The following is a 21,357-nucleotide window of genomic DNA, read 5'->3' as shown; positions in this document are numbered from 1 at the left end:
TAGTTGAGTGTGACCAGAACAAGAGGCACTTGTGAGACCTGTCCAGTGAGCTCTGGAGAGCACAGTTCTCAATCTTGACCTGTATCAGCATCACCTGGAGAACTTTATAATCATGTGATGCTGATGCTGCTGGTCCAGGGACCATACTTTGAGAACTGTTGAACTACAGCAGGTGTTGGCAAACGTTTTCTGTAAAGAGTCAGGTAGTATTTTAGGTTCTGCAGGCCCAGTGGGTTGTGTCACAGCTACACAGTTCTCATAGCCTGACAGTCATGACGACATGTAAATGAATGGTCATGGCTGTGTCCCAACAGACCTTTATCTATGTCAGTGAAATTTTAATTCCATGTACTTCTCCTGTCATGAAATTTTATTCTTTTGTTTTTTTTTTTTTCAATTAAAAAGCTTGAAACCTGAGCTTTTAGACAGTGTACAAAGACAGGTGGCTGGCAGGATTCTGCCCGGAAGCTGCAGCTTGCCGACTCCCAAACAAGAGGAGGAATTTGGGAACACTTGCTATCGTGTAGCTGTGGCGTCCACAGGGGAGTTGGCCCTTCTGCAGAAAGTCAAGTGCTGGAAGAAACACAATGGAATTGGTTCTCATTCATTTCCACTCATCCATCTCACTCTTTGGTATTATCACTCCATAGCACTAAATATGCACATGAATTTTGACATTTTTTCTTTTTAAAACATTTTATTGAGCATAATTGACATCACATATTAGTTTCAGGTATACAGTGTAAAGATCATTATTTGTATACTTTGCGAAATGCTCACCATAATAAATCTATTATAAATCTAATAATTTGCACGTAGTTACAAATTTTTTTTTTCTTGTGATGAATTTTGAAGATCTGCTGTCTTACAACTTTATGATATGTGATATGGTATTATTGTAGTTACCATGCTGTTAAAGGTTTTTCTTTCTAAACTATTAGGTTCTAGAATTGGGGGAAAATTGAGGGTTGGGGAAGTGGGAGTAGGAGAATTGTATACTTCCTAGTAAGTTTTTAAAAGAATTTAAGAATTTAAAAGGAGAATTCAGTGGACTTGTCATTTAACCCTAATAGTTTAAACAGGAGTTTACAGACTTCCCCAGAGGGGCCAGATAATAATACATCTAACTGCTTCAGTCTTCATTCTAACCCTTTGAGTAAATCCTCGTGTCGATTGTTCAACTCTGCCTGGTAGGCAGAAAGCAGCTGTGGGCAGTACTTCAAGGGCTGGGCGTGGCTGTGTTCACCAATACCGTATTTACACAATGGGCTGCTAATGGCTCTAGGCCTCAGTATGCTGACTCCTGCCTTGGAGACATTCTTGGGGTGGGGTGGAATATCTTTGAACCCTCCAAAAAAATGTTGGTGACCAATTCCTGAGACCTCAGCGCTAAGTGGGACATCCTGGATCTGTTTGCTCACTGAGGTGGCTTCCGAACTCCATTCAGGTCACTTCAGGCTCCATTGAGGGCACTTCCGGCTCTGGCCCTCCGCCCACCTGGTAAGGCTATTACTTCTGAGAAGGAATAAAGGTACAGCTCCCATATTGTTTGGAGAAGCTGTGTTGTTCCTGCAGTGATGACATTGGTTAAACAAGTCAATCTGATTTGATTGCTTGTGTATTTGCCTATTGATTAAAAACCTCTATGTGAAAATGAGGAAATGGAAAGATTATTTAACTAGGAAGTTCAAAGGGCTCATGTATTTAACCAGTTGCCCGTTTTCTTATGCTTTTTCTTAAAACAAAAAAAGTCTCTGTTCTCTTGTAAAAATTTTTGCTTAAAAGGCAACAATAATTTTAACCAGTAGATTGAATTGCTTAAATTAATTAAGCCAGTCATTTTTTTAAAAAACAACTCTTCCAACTTGCCAAGAAACATTTAATGCAGATACACCTGGAATTTCACAGAGTTTAGTTGATTTCAGTTCAGTTCAGTTCAGTCGCTCAGTCGTGTCCGATTTAGGTTAATCTTTTTCAGCATGTCAAGTAACTATAATCAAATATAAGACAAAACACATTGTGAAGCCTAAATTATGACTGTTAATCTGTCTGACATAGACTGTCTCCGACCCACTTCCATCACCACCAGTGTGTATAATTTCCAAAGTGGAGGAGAGTAAGAGTGTTTGAAACATTTGACAACCCTGCCTTTGAGTGCCTGCCCTTAGTCTTCATCAGGCTTTGGCATTTTCCCGGCCATGACTCCCTTCATCTTGGGCAGCAGTGTTTCTGCAATCCTGGAAGTCCTGGGTGAGGCACATTGCAGGACAAAGGGTCACTGTTGGCCCTTTCTCCATCATGGTCATCTGCTTACCTGGGCAGCCCTCTGTCCATTGGGAGCCCAGGGCTTTCCTTATTGCGCCCTCTGGGCGGCTGCACACCGACTGACCTGCCAAGTGCTGGGTCAGGCGAGGGCCCTCTGAGACTGTACTCAGTTTCCTGGAACCTCTCTCTTGCATACTAGGGTCCTAGTCTAGGATGTCTGCTGCTGCAGCAGCATTTGTGAGTCAGCCCAGGTGATGGCAGTGACTGCTGCTTCAGTGGACAGCAGAGTTGAGGGAGGAGCTGGTTCCTATAAAGTAGAACAACTGAGGAGGGAAGATGTTCATCACCTTTTTCTTATAAAGTGCAGGAAAAGCCAGATCTGGAAATGATTTGTTATTCATCTTTCCATCTCTATTGATGATTAGTGTTAGTTGCTCAGTCATGTCCAACTCTTTGCAACCCCATGGACGGTAGCCCACCAGGCTCCTCTGTCCATGAGATTCTCCAGGCAAGAATACTGGAGTGGGGGTGCCATTCCCTTCTCCAGAGGATCTTCTTGACCTAGAGATCAAACCCAGGTCTCCCGCATGATAGGCAGATTCTTTACTGTCTGTCTGTGTCACCAGGGAAGCCTCTAATATGAGAGTCAGCATTCCCTGAGCCATTGAAACTATGTGTCAGTTGTGGTTCCAGGCACTTCTCTTACCTTTTCTGGTCTATATTCCTCATTTAAGCCCTCTGAGGAAGACAGTCGAGGGTTCTGTGGTTCTTAAGAGATGGAGCCAAGTCTGACTCTGGCCACTGGGTTCTGAGTTTGTTCTCTTAATGCTGCCTTGGCTTCCTGTTGCTAGCACGGCAACCTGTTCTGTCGCAGCTGTTCACTAAGGTTTTTGACTGGCTAAAGGAAGGAGAATGTTAAATGATCATCTGTAACTTCCTTGATGTGAGAATTGAGTTACATTGTTTTCAGAGTTACAGTACACCATCCTGACTCACATCTGCAGGTATAACAAAAGATCAAATGAGGATCCCATCTAAAAATGTATTGTTAAGGGTTTAAACGTTTGACAAAGACGGCCTTTCAGAGAACTGAGTTATAGATTATTGCATAAGAGAGTGCTAGAGAACTGGCTGGCCATTCCAAAAAAAAGAAAGTTTTCTTTGTATTTCCTTACTTCTTAGGTCAAAAAAATTCCAAATGGATGAAATATTTAAATATAAATATGAAACCCATAGGTATGTTGAGAGGAGATATGGGTAAATGTATATCTAAACTTAGAGTAGGAAATGTCTTTCAAAATATAAGCAAAATCTAGAAACAATGAAAGAGTGATGAGATTAGGTTATTTTGAAAACACCAACAGTAGCCAAAAATTACGGGCAAAAGATTTCATAGAGAAAGGAGGAGCTGGCCTACTTGTTGGTAATTTAAGAAATGTCCCGGGTTATTTTGATGCCTTTTGAGGGTTAGGAGCAGCTGGAATAGAAGAAACAGCTAGTGGAGTAGGAAGAGGAGGACTTTTAATTTTATACTTCACTGTGTGTGATTTTTCTCCCCAATTGTATTTGTAATCTTATATATTTTTAAAGAAAGACTTTTCATGAACAAAACATGATAAAGCAGTGGAGACACATTTTCAGCAGATCCATAGAATTTTCTGGAACTTTAGTATTTCTGAGCATCACTCTCTGTTAGTACTTACAGTGGTAGCTGATAGCAACTGACAGTTAAATTTAAAACTTTTTTTCCTCTTTTGTCCCAAGAGACCAGAAGCTGGTGAAGAAGGCACCAGTCAGTCAATGGAGGCTGGACTCAGCCCTCAGTTCTATGTATGGGAATTTTGGGGGTGCTTTGTTTTAGGTGATTTCCACTAGATTGCTCTTACATCCCCTTCTCAGCTCCCACACCAGTACCTACCAAGAGAGGATGTCTCCCAGGGACACAACTCAGCTACAGGTACCATTGGGGGAGAGCTGCCTCTCAACTCTCTTGTGTCCTCACCTGCAGGAACTTCACCTCAAAGCTGAGTCCCTGGTGGTGTCTCTTCCCCTCCTCCCCCGTTTCCTTCTCCCCTTCCGCCCTCACCTCCTCTTCCCCGTCCTCCATTGCTGGCCTCACCTGGCATAAAAGCATATCTGTTGTGAGGGAGACCGTTTATTATGTGTACTGTGTGCATTGCCTTCCTTCTGATAAGGTCCTGTTGATCGGGCTCAGCGAGAGCCATTTGGAACAGTTCACTAACCTTGCCCTTGCTGAAGCAGGGCTGGGATCCAGCCAGACTGGGCTTGGGATTGAAGCCCAGGAGCAAAAACATGGCTCCTTCCTGTCAGCTGTATTTCTGCTGCTTTCAAGAAGTTTGATGCTCCCTGCAGCCCTTGAAGTCTCCTGACTTGAGTGTGCTGCACAGATACGGGCTCAGAAGGGAGAGAACAGTGTTCAAAGGAAGCTGGGCCAATGCCTCTTTCTGAGGCAGTTGGGGCACTTCTGGTCCTGGCTTCACATGCTTCCAGGAGGCTTTCCTGCTTGGCTCAGGGAATATCGTAATTGGGTGTCACTGACAATTTTATCAAAGGATAGAAAACCCTCCCTTTGTTAGGAATCAGATCAAAAAGACTTCTTTGGGGAATAATGAGAAATGGAGTCTTTCTTTCATTTTTAAAAGATTTTTTGATGTGGACTATTTTCAAAGTCTTTTGCTTCTTTTCCATGTTTTGGTTTTTTTGGTGGTCAGGCATGTGAGATCCTAGCTCCCTGACCAGGGATTGAACCCTCACCCTTTGCATTGGAAGGTGAAGCCCTACCCATTGGACAACCAGGCAAGTCCCTGGAGTCATTCTAGTTATTCTAATGTGATGTAGAAGCACTAATAATTGCTATTACTGCTTACAGAGATGGTGATTTCTCAGATTGTATTGGGAAGTAGAAACTGTAGTTATCCCCATTTTTTCAGATGGGAAAACTGAGGCATAAGAGAAATTATTACCTGCCCGTGGTGTTGAGCCGGTATGTGATGGGTTTCTATGACAGTGCCCACTCCCACAGGCCTGTCCCAGGGGTCTAGCCACACTGCCCAGGGCACACATCACCTGCTCCGGGTGTGCTGTGTACAGCCCTCTCTGCCAACAGCTCCGTGTTTCAAGGAGAAAACACCAGCCTGTGCTTCGGAGCAGGCCGCCTTCCTGTTGCTTGTGATGATGGATGTGGCATGTCCAAGGCATGGCAGTCCTGGTACTGAGGCCTGTGTGTCTGTTCTTATTCGGCAGGTTCTCAACCCGGCCCTTGAGATGATGGGATTGGGAAACGGACGTCGGAGCATGAAGTCACCACCGCTCGTGCTGGCTGCCCTGGTGGCCTGTATCATTGTCCTGGGCTTCAACTACTGGATCGCCAGCTCCCGGAGCGTGGATCTCCAGGTGTTCTCTTGGTCCTGTTTGTGTGGATGTCACAGAGTATTTAGAGCTGCTGGGTGCTGGATTCTGAGGAGTTCGTGGTTTTTCGGCACCTAAGGCTTTGTGCACAGTAATGCATGTTCTGCAGGGCCCAACACCCAGCCTCAGGCCTGGCTCCACACCAGCCCTGCTCTTGGGTGGGAGAGGACCCCCTTGTGACTTCTTAGGCTTGCTGCCAGGACATGCCTGTCTGCCCTTCCTGTAAGTGAACAATTTTTAGTCAGGCCTTTGGGGCTGGTTCTGGGAAAACAGCTTAAGTACCCTGCCCATAGCCCGTTCTGGTCCTCCAGTCCACATTGAGTACCTGAGTGGTGTGGGCATTGTATTTGGAGAGTGGGTGTGAGAAATGTGTGTAGAGGTACCAGTCTTTACCAGCATCATTTACTGATAGTAATAACTTTATCTTTCCTATTCATTGCCACCTGTCATGGGCCAGCAGTACTGAGCGACGGCCAGGACTCTCCTTGACCACAGTTTAGTCAGGCTTTGAGGAGCCCCCTTCTTGACAAGGCCTCAGTCCTGGCCCCCATCCTGTTTTTGGCCTACCCAGCCCAGGCTCAGCAGAGAATCCTGCTAACTCATTCCCCCACCCCTGATGCCCAAGCAAGCTCCTCATGCATTATCTTTGATGGGCTTGCCTTTAGCAAGACTTCCCCTACCCTCTTAATACTTTACCAACCCCTTCTCTCTGCACTTTGGCTGTAAATCCTCAGCTGTCTCTGCAGTACTCAATATTGAGAACAGTTTCTCTGTCAACTGCAATAGTCATGACCCCTGTTGCAGCAGCCTTGAATCAAGTTTTCCGTATTATTTTAACAGGTATAAGAATAATGTTTCTTTAAGGGTACGTTGCATACATTACCTTCTTTTGTATTCTGTCCGTTTAGGAGCTTGTTCCCCACCCCATTTCACAGAGAAAGGATGAGGGGAACTGGGACTCCAACCCAGTCTTTCTGGTGGCAGGGCTTGAGTCCTCAGGAAACCCATCCCTTAGGAGTGTTTCTGAACTCCTCTTAGTGCTTGCCCCACACAGTTGTAGTGCTTTTGTCTGAGTTTCCCCTGGACCTCTGTTTTCTGGGCAGATGGGGTTTTGTTGTTCAGAGAGCTCAATCTGTTTCAGAAATTGTGTCTTATAAAGAGTGTTTAAGTGCTGTGTTAGTGAGGAAAAGGAACTAAATATTTGAGCGCCAGCTCATACCAGGTAAAGCATAAAGCATTTTATGTACAGGCAGACCTTGGCCATATCACAGATTCAGTTCCAGACTGCTACAATAAAGCAAGTAGTGCAATAAACAAGTCATTTGAGTTTTTGTTTTATCAGTGCATAACAGGTTATATTTATGCTATACTGTACTCTATTAAGTGTTCAGTAGTGCTATATCTAAAAAAAAAAGGTACATACCTTAACTTAAAAATACTGCTAAAAAATGCTGACCATCTAAGCATTCAGGGAACCTTAGTAACTTCAAAGATCATGATTTCAGGTCATCACAACAAATATACTAATAATGAAAATTTGAAATATTATGAGAATTACCAAAATGTGATACAGAGATATGGAGTGAGCAAATGCTGTTGGAAAAAATGGTGCTGACGCACTTGCTCCTTGCAGGATTGCCACATACCTTCAATTTTTAAAAAATACGATACCTGTGAAGCTCAATAAAATGAGGTGTGCCTATACCTGCCTCAGTCAAGCCTGGCAAAGTCCCTGTGAGGGGTGTGATGGTGTTTCCATGGAGACACACAGTAGACACACAGATGCTCAGAGAAGTGAATAGCCTCTAGAATAGCCTGTGGGAGCATCTACACCACCCGCCTAGAAGATCAAGCCCTGGGGACACACCATGTGTGAATGGACACAATGTGAACACACTTGACCCCGGCTGGAGGCTGTGGTGTGGTCTTGCTGAGGAAACATAGTGGTCTGGTCTGAGGATAGCTTCACATGGTCCTTATGCTGCGGTATCCTTGCAGACGCGGATTGTGGAGCTGGAAGGCAGGGTCCGCAGGGCGGCTGCGGAGCGAGGGGCCGTGGAGATGAAGAAGAATGAGTTCCAGGGGGAGCTGGAAAAGCAGCGGGAGCAGTTGGACAAGATCCAGTCCAGCCACAACTTTCAGATGGAGAGCGTCAACAAGTTGTACCAGGACGAAAAGGCAAGACCTGCTTGACTTTCCTCTTAATTCTGTTCTAAATGCCATTTATACCGTGTTGAATTCTCCTGAATGGAAGGATAAGCAGCTGTGTGTTTATGTGGGTTGTTGTTTAGTCACTTAGTCACGTCTGACTCTTGGTGACCCCATGGACTGTAGCCCACCAGGCTCCTCTGTCCATGAGATTTACCAGGCAAGAATACTGGTGTGAGTTGCCAATTCCTTCTCCAGGGGATTTTCCTGACCCAGGGATGGAGCCCAGGTCTCCTGCATTGGCAGGCGGGTTCTTTACCACTGAGTCACCAGGGAAGCCCTCGGAAGGAGTGAATTCTATTGACTGGGGTGGAGAGGGGTCACCAACGAGAAGTGAAATTAAGTAGAGTGTTCAAGGATGAGCTGGAATTGGAAACACAGAACAGACGGGAAGGGCAAAGAAACTGCATGTGAAAGAAGATGGCTGTTCAGATGTGGAATGAGCCTCTTGCTCAAGCTTTGGGCGTTTCCCCATCTTGCCAGTAGTCCCTGGGTGAGCTTGTTGGAAAACCTTTTGAAGTGGTGATAAAAGGGAGAAATGCCAAAGATGTCTAAGCATCAGGTTCATCCTCCTGTTAACCTTGTTTTCTTCCTTTCTACAAATTTGCGTTGGGTGCCTCCTCTGTGCCAGGTGTGAGCTGGATGCTTGTATCTCACAAAGGGATAGCATTGTGACCGTGAGGATCCCACATGGAGAGCAGATGCAGACCTCCTACTAAATACGCACAAAGAAAGTAGGGGACCCGAAAGTGCTGGGTTTTATGCTTAAAAAATACTAGATCCTGCACAGATTTTAGAAGGGACTTCTGCTAATGAGAGCAGCTTTATGTGTCTTGCTTTTTCTGGCTTGCTAGGGACTGTATGACTCCGCTTTCCTGTTTACTAAACTGTGTAATGGTATGAGTTACTAATATCTTCTTTTCTAAAGTGCATCAGACTCATGACCATTTATTTCCTTGAAGACTTGGCTACTAGTTTCTACTAAAATCAAGTCCGCTTTCAAGATAATGCATCTCAAAATATGACTGCCTTCCAGTAAATCAAGCATTTCACAGAGAGAGACACATGGATCAGCATGAGCCAGATCTATATAAAGTCCTGCTAGTTACCAGATAATGAATCATTTCTAGACAGGGCCTCAGACTTTTCCTATGTGACTGGTTTGAAGGGTGAGAAATACCTTTTTAAAAAAAATCTGGGGAGCTGGTAGGAGGGTCCAAGGTTCCTGCGCGCGCAGACGCCGGCCCTGTTTTCTCCGCTCGCCGGAAGAAGGCGGGCCTCTTTTCGTGCCTAGCGCAGCCATGGCTCGGGGTCCCAAGAAGCACCTGAAACGCGTAGCAGCTCCAAAACATTGGATGCTGGATAAACTGACTGGTGTGTTTGCCCCTCGTCCATCTACCGGCCCTCACAAGCTAAGGGAATGTCTCCCCCTCATCATTTTCCTAAGGAATAGACTTAAGTATGCCTTAACTGGAGATGAAGTAAAGAAGATTTGCATGCAGCGTTTCATTAAGATCGATGGCAAAGTCCGCACAGATATAACCTACCCTGCTGGTTTTATGGATGTCATCAGCGTTGATAAGACTGGAGAGAATTTTCGTTTGATCTATGACACCAAGGGTCGCTTTGCTGTTCATCGTATTACACCTGAGGAGGCCAAGTATAAATTGTGCAAAGTAAGAAAGATATTTGTGGGGACAAAAGGAATCCCTCATCTGGTAACCCATGATGCTCGTACCATCCGTTACCCTGATCCCCTCATCAAGGTGAATGATACCATTCAGATTGACTTGGAGACTGGCAAGATTACTGATTTCATCAAATTTGACACTGGTAACCTGTGCATGGTGACTGGAGGTGCTAACCTGGGAAGAATTGGTGTGATTACAAACCGGGAGAGACATCCAGGTTCTTTTGATGTAGTTCATGTGAAAGATGCAAACGGCAACAGCTTTGCCACTCGGCTCTCGAACATTTTCGTTATTGGCAAAGGCAACAAACCATGGATCTCTCTTCCCCGTGGAAAGGGTATTCGCCTTACCATTGCTGAGGAGAGAGATAAGAGATTGGCAGCCAAACAGAGCAGTGGATAAAACGATCGCTACGTGATGTGATTGGAAAGGTCTTTGTAATTAAAGATAATACCAAGTGATTAATAGCAAAAAAAAAAAAAAAATCTGAAGAGTACTTTCTCATAGTCACAAATGTCTGTTTCTTCTCTGACTTGTTCCAGTTTTTATGCTGTTGGAGGAAGGTTCTGCCTCATTTTTCTCATATGTGGGTGACACTGTGTGTGCTCCCGAAATCCTCTTCAGCTGCGTAGAATAGGACCTTGCTATTTCTCACATGCTTAACCTCTTGAAGTACATTTTGGGAGGAAATAGGGTTTATTCTTAAGGGATGAAGTTGGCAGAAGCTCCATGTGGGATTTTTCAGGGTGTGTGGAATGGTCTCTGATAGCCAGGCCTCTTCTGGGTTAGGAAGGAGGCGTGTTGATGGGCCCTGGCGAGTGTTGTACTGGGAAAGGGGACCCGGCAGAGACCAACGTTTTGCCCCATCAGGTCTGGACTGCACCAGGCAAGGTGGGAAGGACCGTGCTGCTTTAGTGGTTCGTCAGTGCCTGACCAAACCAGCCAGAGCAAGGTTTCCCTTCTACAGAGAGGGAGGAAAAAGAATGTTTTGTGTGTCTCTGCCTGCTTCTCCACCCCTGTGTGTATCTGTTACTACCTGAAAATCTGACTTTTTTTTCCTTAGGAAGAATTACCTTTTACTCTGAGCCTCTGGCCTTTCTATATATATATATTTTTTTTCTTTTTGAACATTTTTTGGCATTGCCCTTCTTTGGGATTGGAACGAAAACTGACCTTTTCTAGTCCTGTGGCCACTGCTGAGTCTTCCAAATTTGCTGGCATATTCAGTGCAGCACTTTCATACAGTGGCATCTTTTAGGATTTTAAAAACTCAGTTGGAATTCTGTGACCTCCACTAGCTTTATTGATAGCAATGCTTCCTAAGGTCCACACTCTAGTATGTCTAGCTGTAAGGTGAGTGACCACACCATTGTGGTTATCTGGGTCCTTAAGACTTTTTTTTGTATAGTTCTTCTGTGTATTCTTGCCACTTCTTCTTACTCTCTTCTGCTTTTGTTAGGTCCTTACTGTTTCTGCCTTTTATTGTGCACATCCTTGTATGAAATGTTTCCTTGATATCGCTGTTTTTTTTGAAGAAATCTCTGGTCTTTCCATTCTGTTGATTTCCTCTATTCATTGTTCAGGCCTTCTTATCTCTCCTTGCTGTTCTCTGGAACTCTGTATTCAGTTGGGTATATCTTTGCCTTTCTCCCTTGCTTTTCACTTGTCTTCTTTCCTCAGCTATTTGTAAAGCCTCCTTAGACAACCACTTTGCCTTCTTGCTTTTCTTTTCCTTTGGGATGGTTTTGGTCACTACCTCCTGTACAGTGTTAACAAACTTCTATCCATAGTTCTTCAAGCACTCTGTCTACCAGATCTAATACCTTGGATCAATTTGTCATTTACATTGTATAATTATAAAGAATTTGCTTTAGGTCATACCTGAATGGTCTAGTGGCTTTCCCTTCTTTGTTCAATTTAAGTCTGAACTTTGCAATAAGAAGCTCATGATCTGAGCCACAGTCAGCTCCAGGTCTTGTTTTTGCTTACTTTATAGAGCTTCTCCATCTTTGGCTGCAAAGAATATAATCAATCTGATTTTGGTGATATCCACATGTAGTGTCATCTCTTTTGTTGTTGAAAGAGCATGTTTGCTGTGACCAGTATGTTCTCTTGGCAAAACTCTGTTAGTCTTTGCCCTGCTTCATTTTGTATTCCATGCCAAACTTGCTTGTTACTCCAGGTATCTCTTCTATTTATGCATTCCAATCTCCTGTGATGAAAGGGACATGTTTTTTTGTGTGTGTGTGTTAGTTCCAAGAGGTCTTGTAGGTCTTCATGGAAGCAGTCAGCTTCTGCTTCTTTTGCATTAATGGTTGGGGCATAGATTTGGATTACTGTGATGTTGAATGGTTTGCCTTGGAAATGAACTGAGATCATTCTGTCATTTTTGAGATTGTACTCAAGTATTGCATTTCAGACTCTTTTATTGATTATGAGGGCTACTCCATTTCTTCTAAGGGATTCTTACCCACACTAATAGGTATTAATGGTCAATTGAATTACATTCGCCTGTTTCCATCCATTTTAGTTCACTGATCCCTAAGATGTCAATGTTCACTCTTGCTGTCTCTTGCTTGACCATGTCGAATTTACCTTGTTTCATGGACCTAACATTCCAGGTTCCTACGCAATGTTGTTCTTTACAGCTTCAGTCTTGACTTTCACCACCAGACACATCCACAACTGAATATCGTTTCCCCTTTGGCCCAGCCACTTCATTCTTTCTGGAGCTATCAGCAGTTGCTCTCCACTCTGCCCCAGTAGCATACTGGATACCTTCTGACCTGGGGGGCTCATCTTCCGGTGTCATATCTTTTTGCCTTCTCATACTATTCATGGAGTTCTTGAAGCAGGAACGCTGGAGTGGTTTGCCATTCCCTCCTCCAGTGGACCACGTTTGTCAGAACTCTCCACTGTAACCTGTCCACCTTGGTGGCCCTGCATGGCGTGGTTCATGGCTTCATTGAGTTATGCAAGTGCCTTCAGTGTGACATGGCTGTGATCCATGAAGGGGCTACTGGTGTATAGGTCCAGTTCATCCATTATCACCGCTGTGCCCTATTTCTTTGTATAAATGTACCGCAGCTTACCTCCCCTCTGCACTGGGCCCATCGGTTGTTTCTAGTGTTGGCTGTTGCAGAGAACTAGCTGCTTCTGCAGGGCTCCCTTGACACGTGTGAGTTTCTCTAAGCTTGCAGTACGTTTCTGACTACAGTTTGGGGCCCCATTAATGAGCTGGGAGTAATAATTTGCTGGTTATGACCCACATAAAAATTTTTAAAATATTAGAGTATTTTATATTGTTTTATATTCTTTGGTGAAACCATTGTGTCAGTGTATATATTAAAGATAATACATATGTGAATGTTTGCACTGTATCAAATTTGTCATTGTGAGTCCAAAGAGTTTTAGAGGTAAACTTAAAAGCTGAATTGCTGGATGGTGTTATTACATTTTTATTATGTTTCCACCTTGCTCACCAGTGTGGTCCTGTTACTTTTTCCTTCTGCGCTTTCCTGGCTTGTTCCATTTTCATGAGCCATAGGCTATTGGAAGCAGGGAGAAGCCTGGGTCAGTGAAGTGTGCCCATTCCCAGGGCTGCGGCTGGTCAGTCAGGTTCTCTGCCTGGATGATTTGCCAAATCCCACAGACTCTGATTGGTTGATAGTAAATACTTCCAATGAGACTTCAGCTGATCCTTTGAGATTGGATTGTCATGTCCATTTTCTTTCCGTTCTGCATTCCTGTTGCGTGAATAGGTGTGGTTAATTCAGTTTGATTGCACAAATGCAATTACACAAGTTCATGTGTATTTATATAACTGGGTAGAAGCTCATTTCCTGAGTTGTATATTATTAGTAGGAATATTCAGCTTTGTTTTAAAACAAGAAATGATTGTATATGTCAGCCTTCAGTAACTTTCAAAGAAGTTGTCTTTTTTTTATTGTCAAAATATTTTTATTATAGACGATTAGGTTTCCCTGGTGGCTCAGCAGTGAAGAACCTGCCTGCAGTGCAGGAGACCAGGGTTCAATCCCTGGGTTGGGAATTAGGAAAATATAAAAATTACGAAAATATAAAAAATATTTAAAAAGACAATTATGAAAATATAAAAATAAAAATCACCTGTAATTCCATCATTTGGCAATTAACCACTGAGAACCTTTAAAAAAATACTACACTTTCAGTTTAGTTCAGTTCAGTAGCTCAGTTGTGTCCGACTCTTTGCGACCCCATGGACTACAGCATGCCAAGCCTCCCTGTCCATCACCAACTCCTGGAGCCTACTCAGACTCATGTCCATTGAGTTGATGATGCCATCCAACTATCTCATCCTCTGTTATCCCTTCTCTTTCTGCCTTCATTCTTTACTAGCATCAGGGTCTCTTCACATGAGTCAGTTCTTCACATCAGGTGGCCAAGTATTGGAGTTTCAGCTTCAACATCAGTCCTTCCAATGAATATTCAAAACTGATTTTCCTTTAGGATAGACTGGTTGGATTTCCTTACAGTCCTAGGGGATCTCAAGAGTCTTCTCCAACACCACAGTTCAAAAGCATCGATTCTTCGGCGCTCAGCCTTCTTTATAGTCCAGCTCTCACATCCATATATGACTACTGGAAAAACCACAGCCTTGACTAGGTGGACCTTTGTTGGAAAAATAATGTCTCTGCTTTTTAACATGCTGTCTAGGTTGGTCATAACTTTTCTTCCAAGGAGTAAGTATCTTTTTATTTCTTGGCTGCAGTCACCATCTGCAGTGATTTTGAAGCCCCCCAAAATAAAGTTTGTCACCATTTCCACTGTTTCCCCATCTATTTGTAACATTTATAAATTATGATTGTGTTCAAACTTTTATTAATGTAGTGTGCCATGAAAATTGTAGATAAGGTGGCTTCTTTAAACGGTGAATGTGTTTGAACACTCCTAGTTTTTGCACATCGTTTAAAGGGATGCAGGAACTCTTGGCTTATTCTGCCTTGTTATCTTAGGGATGTTGAGGTGACCTTCCCCTAGGAAGGAAGGCAGGGGTGTACTTCCAGAAAAGAGGATTCTTCATAAATATTTGCTGAAGGGACCTTTGTAGAATGCCTTGACATCTGATTGGCATAAGGGACCATGTTTTGAAGATCTGTTTTTGAGTCAGGTGAACATGATTATATGTATATGTGTTGTTCTGTTATTTATTGTTGGATAACAAATTGCCCCCAGACACAGTGGTTTAAAACCATGACAGACATTTATTTTATTCACGACCTGCACTTTGGGAGGCCCTAGAGGGAACAGCTTGTTCTATTCCACACTCCACCTCCGGGGTGCTTTGAAGGCTTGGGGTGGAGTCGCCTGAACATTCCTTAACTTGTGTGTCACGGTCAGGGAACTGAGACTTCAGAGGGGTCTTGTGAGGTCACGGCACCTACACATGACTTTCCACGTGGCTGGGGGCTTCCTTGAAGCATGGAGGCTGGGCTCCCAGGGTGAGGATCCCAACAATGAAGGGGAGGAAGCTATAATCTTTTGCAGGAGTTTCCCAGAGCTGCCAAGACAAATACCATGAACTGGATGCCTTAAAATGAAAATTTATTCCTTCATTGTCCTGGAGGCTCCAGGTCCAAAATCAGGGTGTCAGCAGGGCCATGCTCCCTCGAAGGCTCTATGGAGCCTTGGCACTCGTAGCTTCTTGTGTTTGCTGGCAGATTTTGGCATCTCTTGACCTGCAGACACGCTATTCCAGTCTCTGCCTCCATCTTCCCTCTGTGTCTGTGTCTATTCACCTCTTCTCTTTAGTCATTCTGATTTGGGGCCTACCCCCCCCCCCCCCCGCCCCAGCTGCCCCCGCTCCCCCCGACATTATTACAACTAACTTACATCTGTTCAGACCCTGATTCTAAATGAGGTTGTTAACAGGTTCATTGCTATGTTCTGGGTGGACATAAATTCGGGGTTACGCTAATCAACCCCCTACACCTTTCACTGGCCAGGCCTCAGAAGCGTGCAGGGTCACTTCCTGTACATTCGTTAGGAGCAAGTCACTAAGGCCAGACCAGGTGAAAGGGGTAGAAGTTAGACTCCCTTCTGGGGGGCAATGTCAGGAGCTTGAGGGGTTATTTTTAAACCACCACATTTGTCTGGGTACAGGTAATCCTCACACAAGCACCCAGTGAAATACTGTTTTCTTTGTACAGATGTAAGTGATGCATAGTAGAGGTTTTTGTTGGGTGGTGAGAGCCCCAGACCGTGTGCCTCCTGTTGCTTTGTGGTGTTTGGACCTGAGGTGAGGGCTGCTCCCTTCAATCATAGCAGCGATGGTTTCTTATGAGTTGCTTCCTGTGGAAGATTCTGTCTCTTGAAAAGGAGGTAACAAATGTCAAGAAGTCTCGCCATTTGTCCTGCTTTGAAAGAAAAAGTGAAAGTGTTCATTGCTCAGTCTTGTCCAACTCTTTGGACCCCTGTGAGCTGTAGCCTGCCAGGCTCCTCTGTCCATGGGATTTCCCAGGCAAGACACTGGAGTGGGTTGCCATGTACTTAATATAAAAACAATCATTTTAATGATTTTTCAGTGTGCAGTTCATTGGCATCAAGTACATTCACATCATTATGCGACTGTCACCACCAGCCCACTCCAGAGCTTTCTCATCTTCCCACCAGAAGTTCTGTCTGTGTGAAGCTGGGCCTCTGTGTCCCCCCACCCGGTGTGGCGTCTGTGGTCCTGCCTTCTGTATCTGTGGACTCAACTGCTCACAGCGCCCACTCAGCAGGATCTCACAGTGTTTGTGCCTTGGGGTCTGGCTTATTTTACTCAGCACGCTCACGTTCTTATACCACTTCTCCCACTTGCACACCTGTACACTCACTTATCTCTTACTCATGTGCCCTTAACCATTTTGGACCTTGAATAACCCAAGTTCTCATACTGTGTAGTGTCCTGGGTCCCTTAAACTCCCAAGAGTAGGTCTTGACCTCAACGCTTGTGCCCATCTGTCTCTCAGCTCCTCCCTGTGGTCTGGACTCAGCTGCCTTCTGCTGCCCACCTGCCCCTGCACACCTCTCCCTCTCTCCCTCATGTCTTTTTTCGGGGGCCCTGCCTGGCCTTCTCCCCACTGATGGGGGAGCCAGGGCAGCGGTGTGCAGACCCCACGTTGCGCAGGTGGATTGGGTGTGCTGAGTCCTGGGGTCCTTCAGTGGTCCCTGGGCAGGAAGACAGCCTGCTTTTCAGTGGCCCTGCCTCCTCTGGATGTGCGTGAGCTGAGGATGAGTATCTTTCTCCCTTAGTTAGTCAGCAGTTTCTCTGGGCAGCTTCTCTTCATGCCTTGCTCAGGGGGAAGTGCATCCTCCTGCTGGTGCTTGCTTCCTGTCTGCTGTCATTCAGCCTCTCTGGGCTGTGGTTTTCGGCAGAGGCTTGTGGTGGAGAGGTGGGGTCCTGGTAGGCTGAGTCACTCCCTTTTCATATGGGCCTGGCTGTGGAGGATTTTTTCTGCAGAGAAGAATGGCTTCACTGGTGAACCCTCTGGCCTCTACCCTGGGCCATTGGGAAATGTAGGGGGCAGGGCTCTTTTTGGTTGGGGAAAGCACACTGCAGGGGTGAGGGTGCTGCCGGTTTGGGGAGGGGTGGGGGGAGCAGGGCTGCTGAACATGCCGCCATGTGGAGACCCTGTAAAGTAAAGAGTTGCCCCACCTTCATGTGTGCATGGTGTGCCCCCATTAACTGTCACGGGTCCTTCTGGTAGGTTCCAGCTGTGGAAGCTGGGGCCAGGAGAAGTTATGTGAGGTGGTCACAGATAGAGCAGATTTGTAGCATACCTGAAACCAGAATCCACAGAACTTTCCATCTCCTTGCACATCTTTTTATTTTCTTCAAAAAAATTACCACCCTCCCCCATTTTCTTTCTGTTGCTCTCAATCTCTCTACTTATTTCTTTCTTGTTCTTCTCTTTTATCCCTTTAAGTGCCTCAGAAACCCTTATGATAGCTGATAAATTGTTGGCGGAGCTGTATATATCATGATGAGACAACTCAGTTGGGGGAGTGAAATTTGATTTGTTCCTGGGGGTCCACGGGGATTTGGTTCCCACACGCCCTGTGGATGCCAGCCTCCTCAGTGCTCAGGCTCTATGTGTCGAGTGGCTGCATGCAGCTAGCCCTCACGTCCAGGGTTCAACGAACTGCAGGTGTGGCACCCTTGGATACAGAGGGCCACAGGTAAGAAGTAACAAACAGGAAGTATCTGTACCATTAAAAGGTCTTGAACCTCTCTAGATTCCACTCAGAAAATGAAAGTTCCAGGATTCCCTGATGGTCCAGTAGTTAGGACTAGGAGCTTTCACTGTGATGGCCTGGGTTCAGTCCCTGGTCAGAGAACTGAGATCCTGCAAGCTGTGAGGCGTGGCCAAAAAAAAAAAAAAAAAACAACTTAATTTCATCTTGCCATCATCTAACTCATCTTTCTTTTCCACTAAAACCAGCCTTGTACTTAAAAAGTTTGAAAAAGGATTTGTTCTTAACTTTGCTTTTCAGTTTTAGTTATTGGCAGTGCCACAAGTAGGGCTGATGCTGAAGCTGAAATTCCAGTACTTTGGCCACCTGATGAGAAGAACAGACTCATTGGAAAAGACCCTGATGCTAGGAAAGATTGTAGGCAGGAGAAGGGGGTGGCAGAGGATGAGATGGTTAGATAGTATCACTGACTCAATAGACATGAGTTTGAGCAAATATGGGAAATAGTGAAGAACAGGGAAGCCTGACCTGCAACAGTCCACGGGGTCCCAAAGAGCTGGACACGACTTAGTGATTAATCTTAGTGTGTGTGTAGACTAATCATAGAAAGTTTAAACATGAAAAAGTAGAGAGAGTGATCTAATGGACTGTCAGTATCCAACATCAAGATTCAGTGACTGTACCTCATGCTGTTTGAATCATTCTTGTTTCAACGTGTATCTCTAAAATGTGCGATCATCTCTTTCTCGTAACTACCCTAACCAAAACTCCCAATAATTTCTTAGTATCAGATATTCAGCCAGTGTTCACATCTCTGCACATGATACTTTAAGTCACAGCAGTGGCTTACGTCAGCTGTAGGGTTTTGGACTGGACATGTCACCTCACTGCTTGTGTCGTGGTTTCTCTGAGAACATGCTTGTTCAGAGGACCAGCATTTGGCCCACAGGCACCATAAGCTTGAAGTGTCTGGGCGGCAGTTGTCTGTTGTGGTGGTGAATGGTGCTGGTGTGAGGGTGTAATCCTATCAAGATGCCGTAAATAAATAACTCAGACGGTAAAGTGTCTGCCTGCAATGTGCGAGACCCAGGTTTGAGTCCTGGGTCGGGAAGATCCCCTGGAGAAGGAGATGGCAATCCACTCCAGCACTCTTGCCTGGAAGATCCCATGGACGGAGGAGCCTGATAGGCTACAGTCCATGGGGTCGCAAAGAGCTGGACACGACTGAGCAACTTCACTTCAACTGGCACTTACCTGATGCTGTTGCACTCTCTCCTCCCCTCTTACTGCTCAGGGACTGTGCTGTCTCCATGGACAGGTGGCTGCTGAGAACTGAGAAGACCCAAGTGAGATGCACTTTAAGTGTAAAAATGTGTTAGAGTAAAAGAAGAAAAGTAAAATATCTCATTAATACTGTTATGTTGATTACATTTTGAAATGACATTTTGCCTGTATTTAGATTAAATGTTAATATTCAATTTCATCTATTTCTTTTAAATGGGATAGATTCACATAACATAAAGCACACACCTTTTAATCACTTTAACGCGCACAGGTCAGTGGTTTTTAGTATACGCACAGTGTTGTGCAAGCATACTAGTGTTGTGCAAACTCTCTAATTGCAGAACGTTTTCATCACTCCAAGCAGGAATGTGGGCCTGTGGACTGTTACTCCCCAGCCCTTCCTCCCTCCTCTTTCCAGCTCCCCAGTAACCGCTCATTTACCTTCCCTCTATGGGTGTGCCTATTCTGGGCATATAACATTTTATAGCGTGTCAGTACTTCTTTCTTTCTTTTAAAACTACCTCTTTGTTTATTTACTTGGCTGCGCCGGGTCTTAGTTGTGTCTTGCGGGATCTTTACTTGTGGCGTGTGGGATCCAGTGCCCTGACCAGGCAGTGAACTCAGGCCCCCTGCATTGGGAGTGCACGTCTTTAGCCACTGGCCCACCAGGGAAGTTCCTTCATTTCTTTTTATGAGTGAATAATATTCTATTACATGGATAGACCACTTTTATTTATTAATTCATCACTTGGACATTTGGGTTGTTGCCACTTTTTTGGCTGTTAAGAACAATTCTGCTGTGAACATTTGTGGACAATTTTTGTGTAGACATGTCTTTTCAGTTCTCTTGGGTATATACCTGGGCTTCCCTGGTAGCTCAGATGGTGGTAAAGAATCTGCCTACAATGCAGGAGACCCAGGTTCAATCCTGGAGTCAGGAAGATCCGCTGGAGAAGGGAATGGCAACCCACTATAGTATTCTTGCCTGGAGAATTCCATGGACAGACTCCACGGGTCATATACCTAGGAGTAGAATTTCTGGGTTGTATAATAACTATTTAGCTTTTTTCTCCCCTAATTTTATTTATTTATTTTCGTCTGTGCTGTATCTTCATTGTTGTGCAGGCTTATCTCTAGTTGCAGCTGTGTGTTGTGCTCAGTCGTGTCAGACTCTTTGTGACCCCATGGACTGAAGCCCACCAGGCTCCTCTGTCCATGGGATTCTCCAGGCAAGAATACTGGAGCGGGTAGCCATTCCCTTCTTCAGGGGATCTTTCCAACCCAGAGATCATACTCGCATCTCTTGCCAAGTCTCCTGCATTGCAGGTGGGTTCTTTACCGCTAAGCCACTGGGGAAGCCCCTGTTTAGCTTTTTGAGGAGCTGCCAAATTGTTTTCTGCAGCGACTTCACCATTTTACATTCTCATCAACTGGCTGGGAGGTTTCCAGTTTCTCCACATCCTTGTCAATGCTTGTTATTTTGCTTCTGTTTGATTCTTTAACTTGTCACCATCCGAGTCTGTGTGTTTCGCGTTTTCAGAACATGATAAGCTGTTGTAGATTTATTGCTTTGAAAATTTACTATGGAATGTTGAGGTTATTTTCTTAGGAATCTAATGGAGAAATAGGTTGATCAATTATACTTGTTTCTGGAATAGAATGGCTATGATACATTCATTTATGGGCGATTCATTCCAAGGCCTTCTGAGCTAGTGTCTAATTGAATTTTGGTGGCACTTACTGCCTCCTTGTCTGCTGCTAAGAATTCCCAAGAAACAGGTCACACAGACTGGGAAGTCCAGCTCCCCTAAAGTCACTCTTTACCAAAATGCGAAAATCATCTGGGCTGTTTAGGGTGCAATATGTAATTAATTTAAACATAATTTTGTTTAATGATGGTGATTTTTTTCCCTTTATTTTGAACCCCTCATAAAACTAAAAGCATTTTCATAGTTTTCCTGAAAATTATTCAACAAGATCTTCAGTAAATATAAAACTGTATACATAAAGCTCTCAGTGGAGCTTATGATCCTTTTCTCATTTACTTAAATGGAGACTGTTTTTCCATGCATCAGGAAGTAGGTTGGGGGAGATAACTAAAATATATTTTCTTTGGAAGAATAAAGTCACACAGGAGACAGAAATATCTTTAGATATATCAAGTTGCAGCAGTTCCTAAACCCTCAGGCAGTTGCAAACTCTAATAAGGACTTTTTTTTTGGATGGAACTTCAGCAATACGTGCACCATGAACTTCCAGATGT

General features: G+C 44.5%; 2 protein-coding genes across 2 annotated transcripts in view; both read left to right on the top strand.

Annotated features, from left to right (window-relative positions):
* Nucleotides 1-21,357, top strand: part of GOLM1 (golgi membrane protein 1) — a 57,562-nt gene that overhangs the window by 5,270 nt on the left and 30,935 nt on the right. Inside the window, exons 2-3 of the mRNA XM_052644894.1 lie at nt 5,530-5,679; nt 7,693-7,872. Coding sequence (XP_052500854.1) covers nt 5,551-5,679; nt 7,693-7,872 — 309 coding nt within the window. The 5' untranslated portion in view covers nt 5,530-5,550. The remainder of the gene's footprint in view (nt 1-5,529; nt 5,680-7,692; nt 7,873-21,357) is intronic.
* LOC128052359 (40S ribosomal protein S4, X isoform) lies at nt 9,151-10,048 on the top strand. The gene has a single exon (XM_052644895.1). It carries the CDS (start codon nt 9,204-9,206, stop codon nt 9,993-9,995), a length of 792 nt encoding a protein of 263 aa, XP_052500855.1. The 5' UTR covers nt 9,151-9,203; the 3' UTR covers nt 9,996-10,048.

The sequence above is a fragment of the Budorcas taxicolor genome, chromosome 8 (assembly GCF_023091745.1).
Source record: "Budorcas taxicolor isolate Tak-1 chromosome 8, Takin1.1, whole genome shotgun sequence".
Lineage (NCBI taxonomy): Eukaryota > Metazoa > Chordata > Mammalia > Artiodactyla > Bovidae > Budorcas > Budorcas taxicolor.
Note: the sequence above shows the minus strand (reverse complement) of the source record. Positions and strands in the feature narration are given on the sequence as shown.

What these genes read in the sequence shown, in the direction of transcription:
- LOC128052359 (XM_052644895.1), top strand. Translation starts at nt 9,204, where the DNA reads ATGGCTCGGGGTCCCAAGAAGCACCTGAAACGCGTAGCAGCTCCAAAA.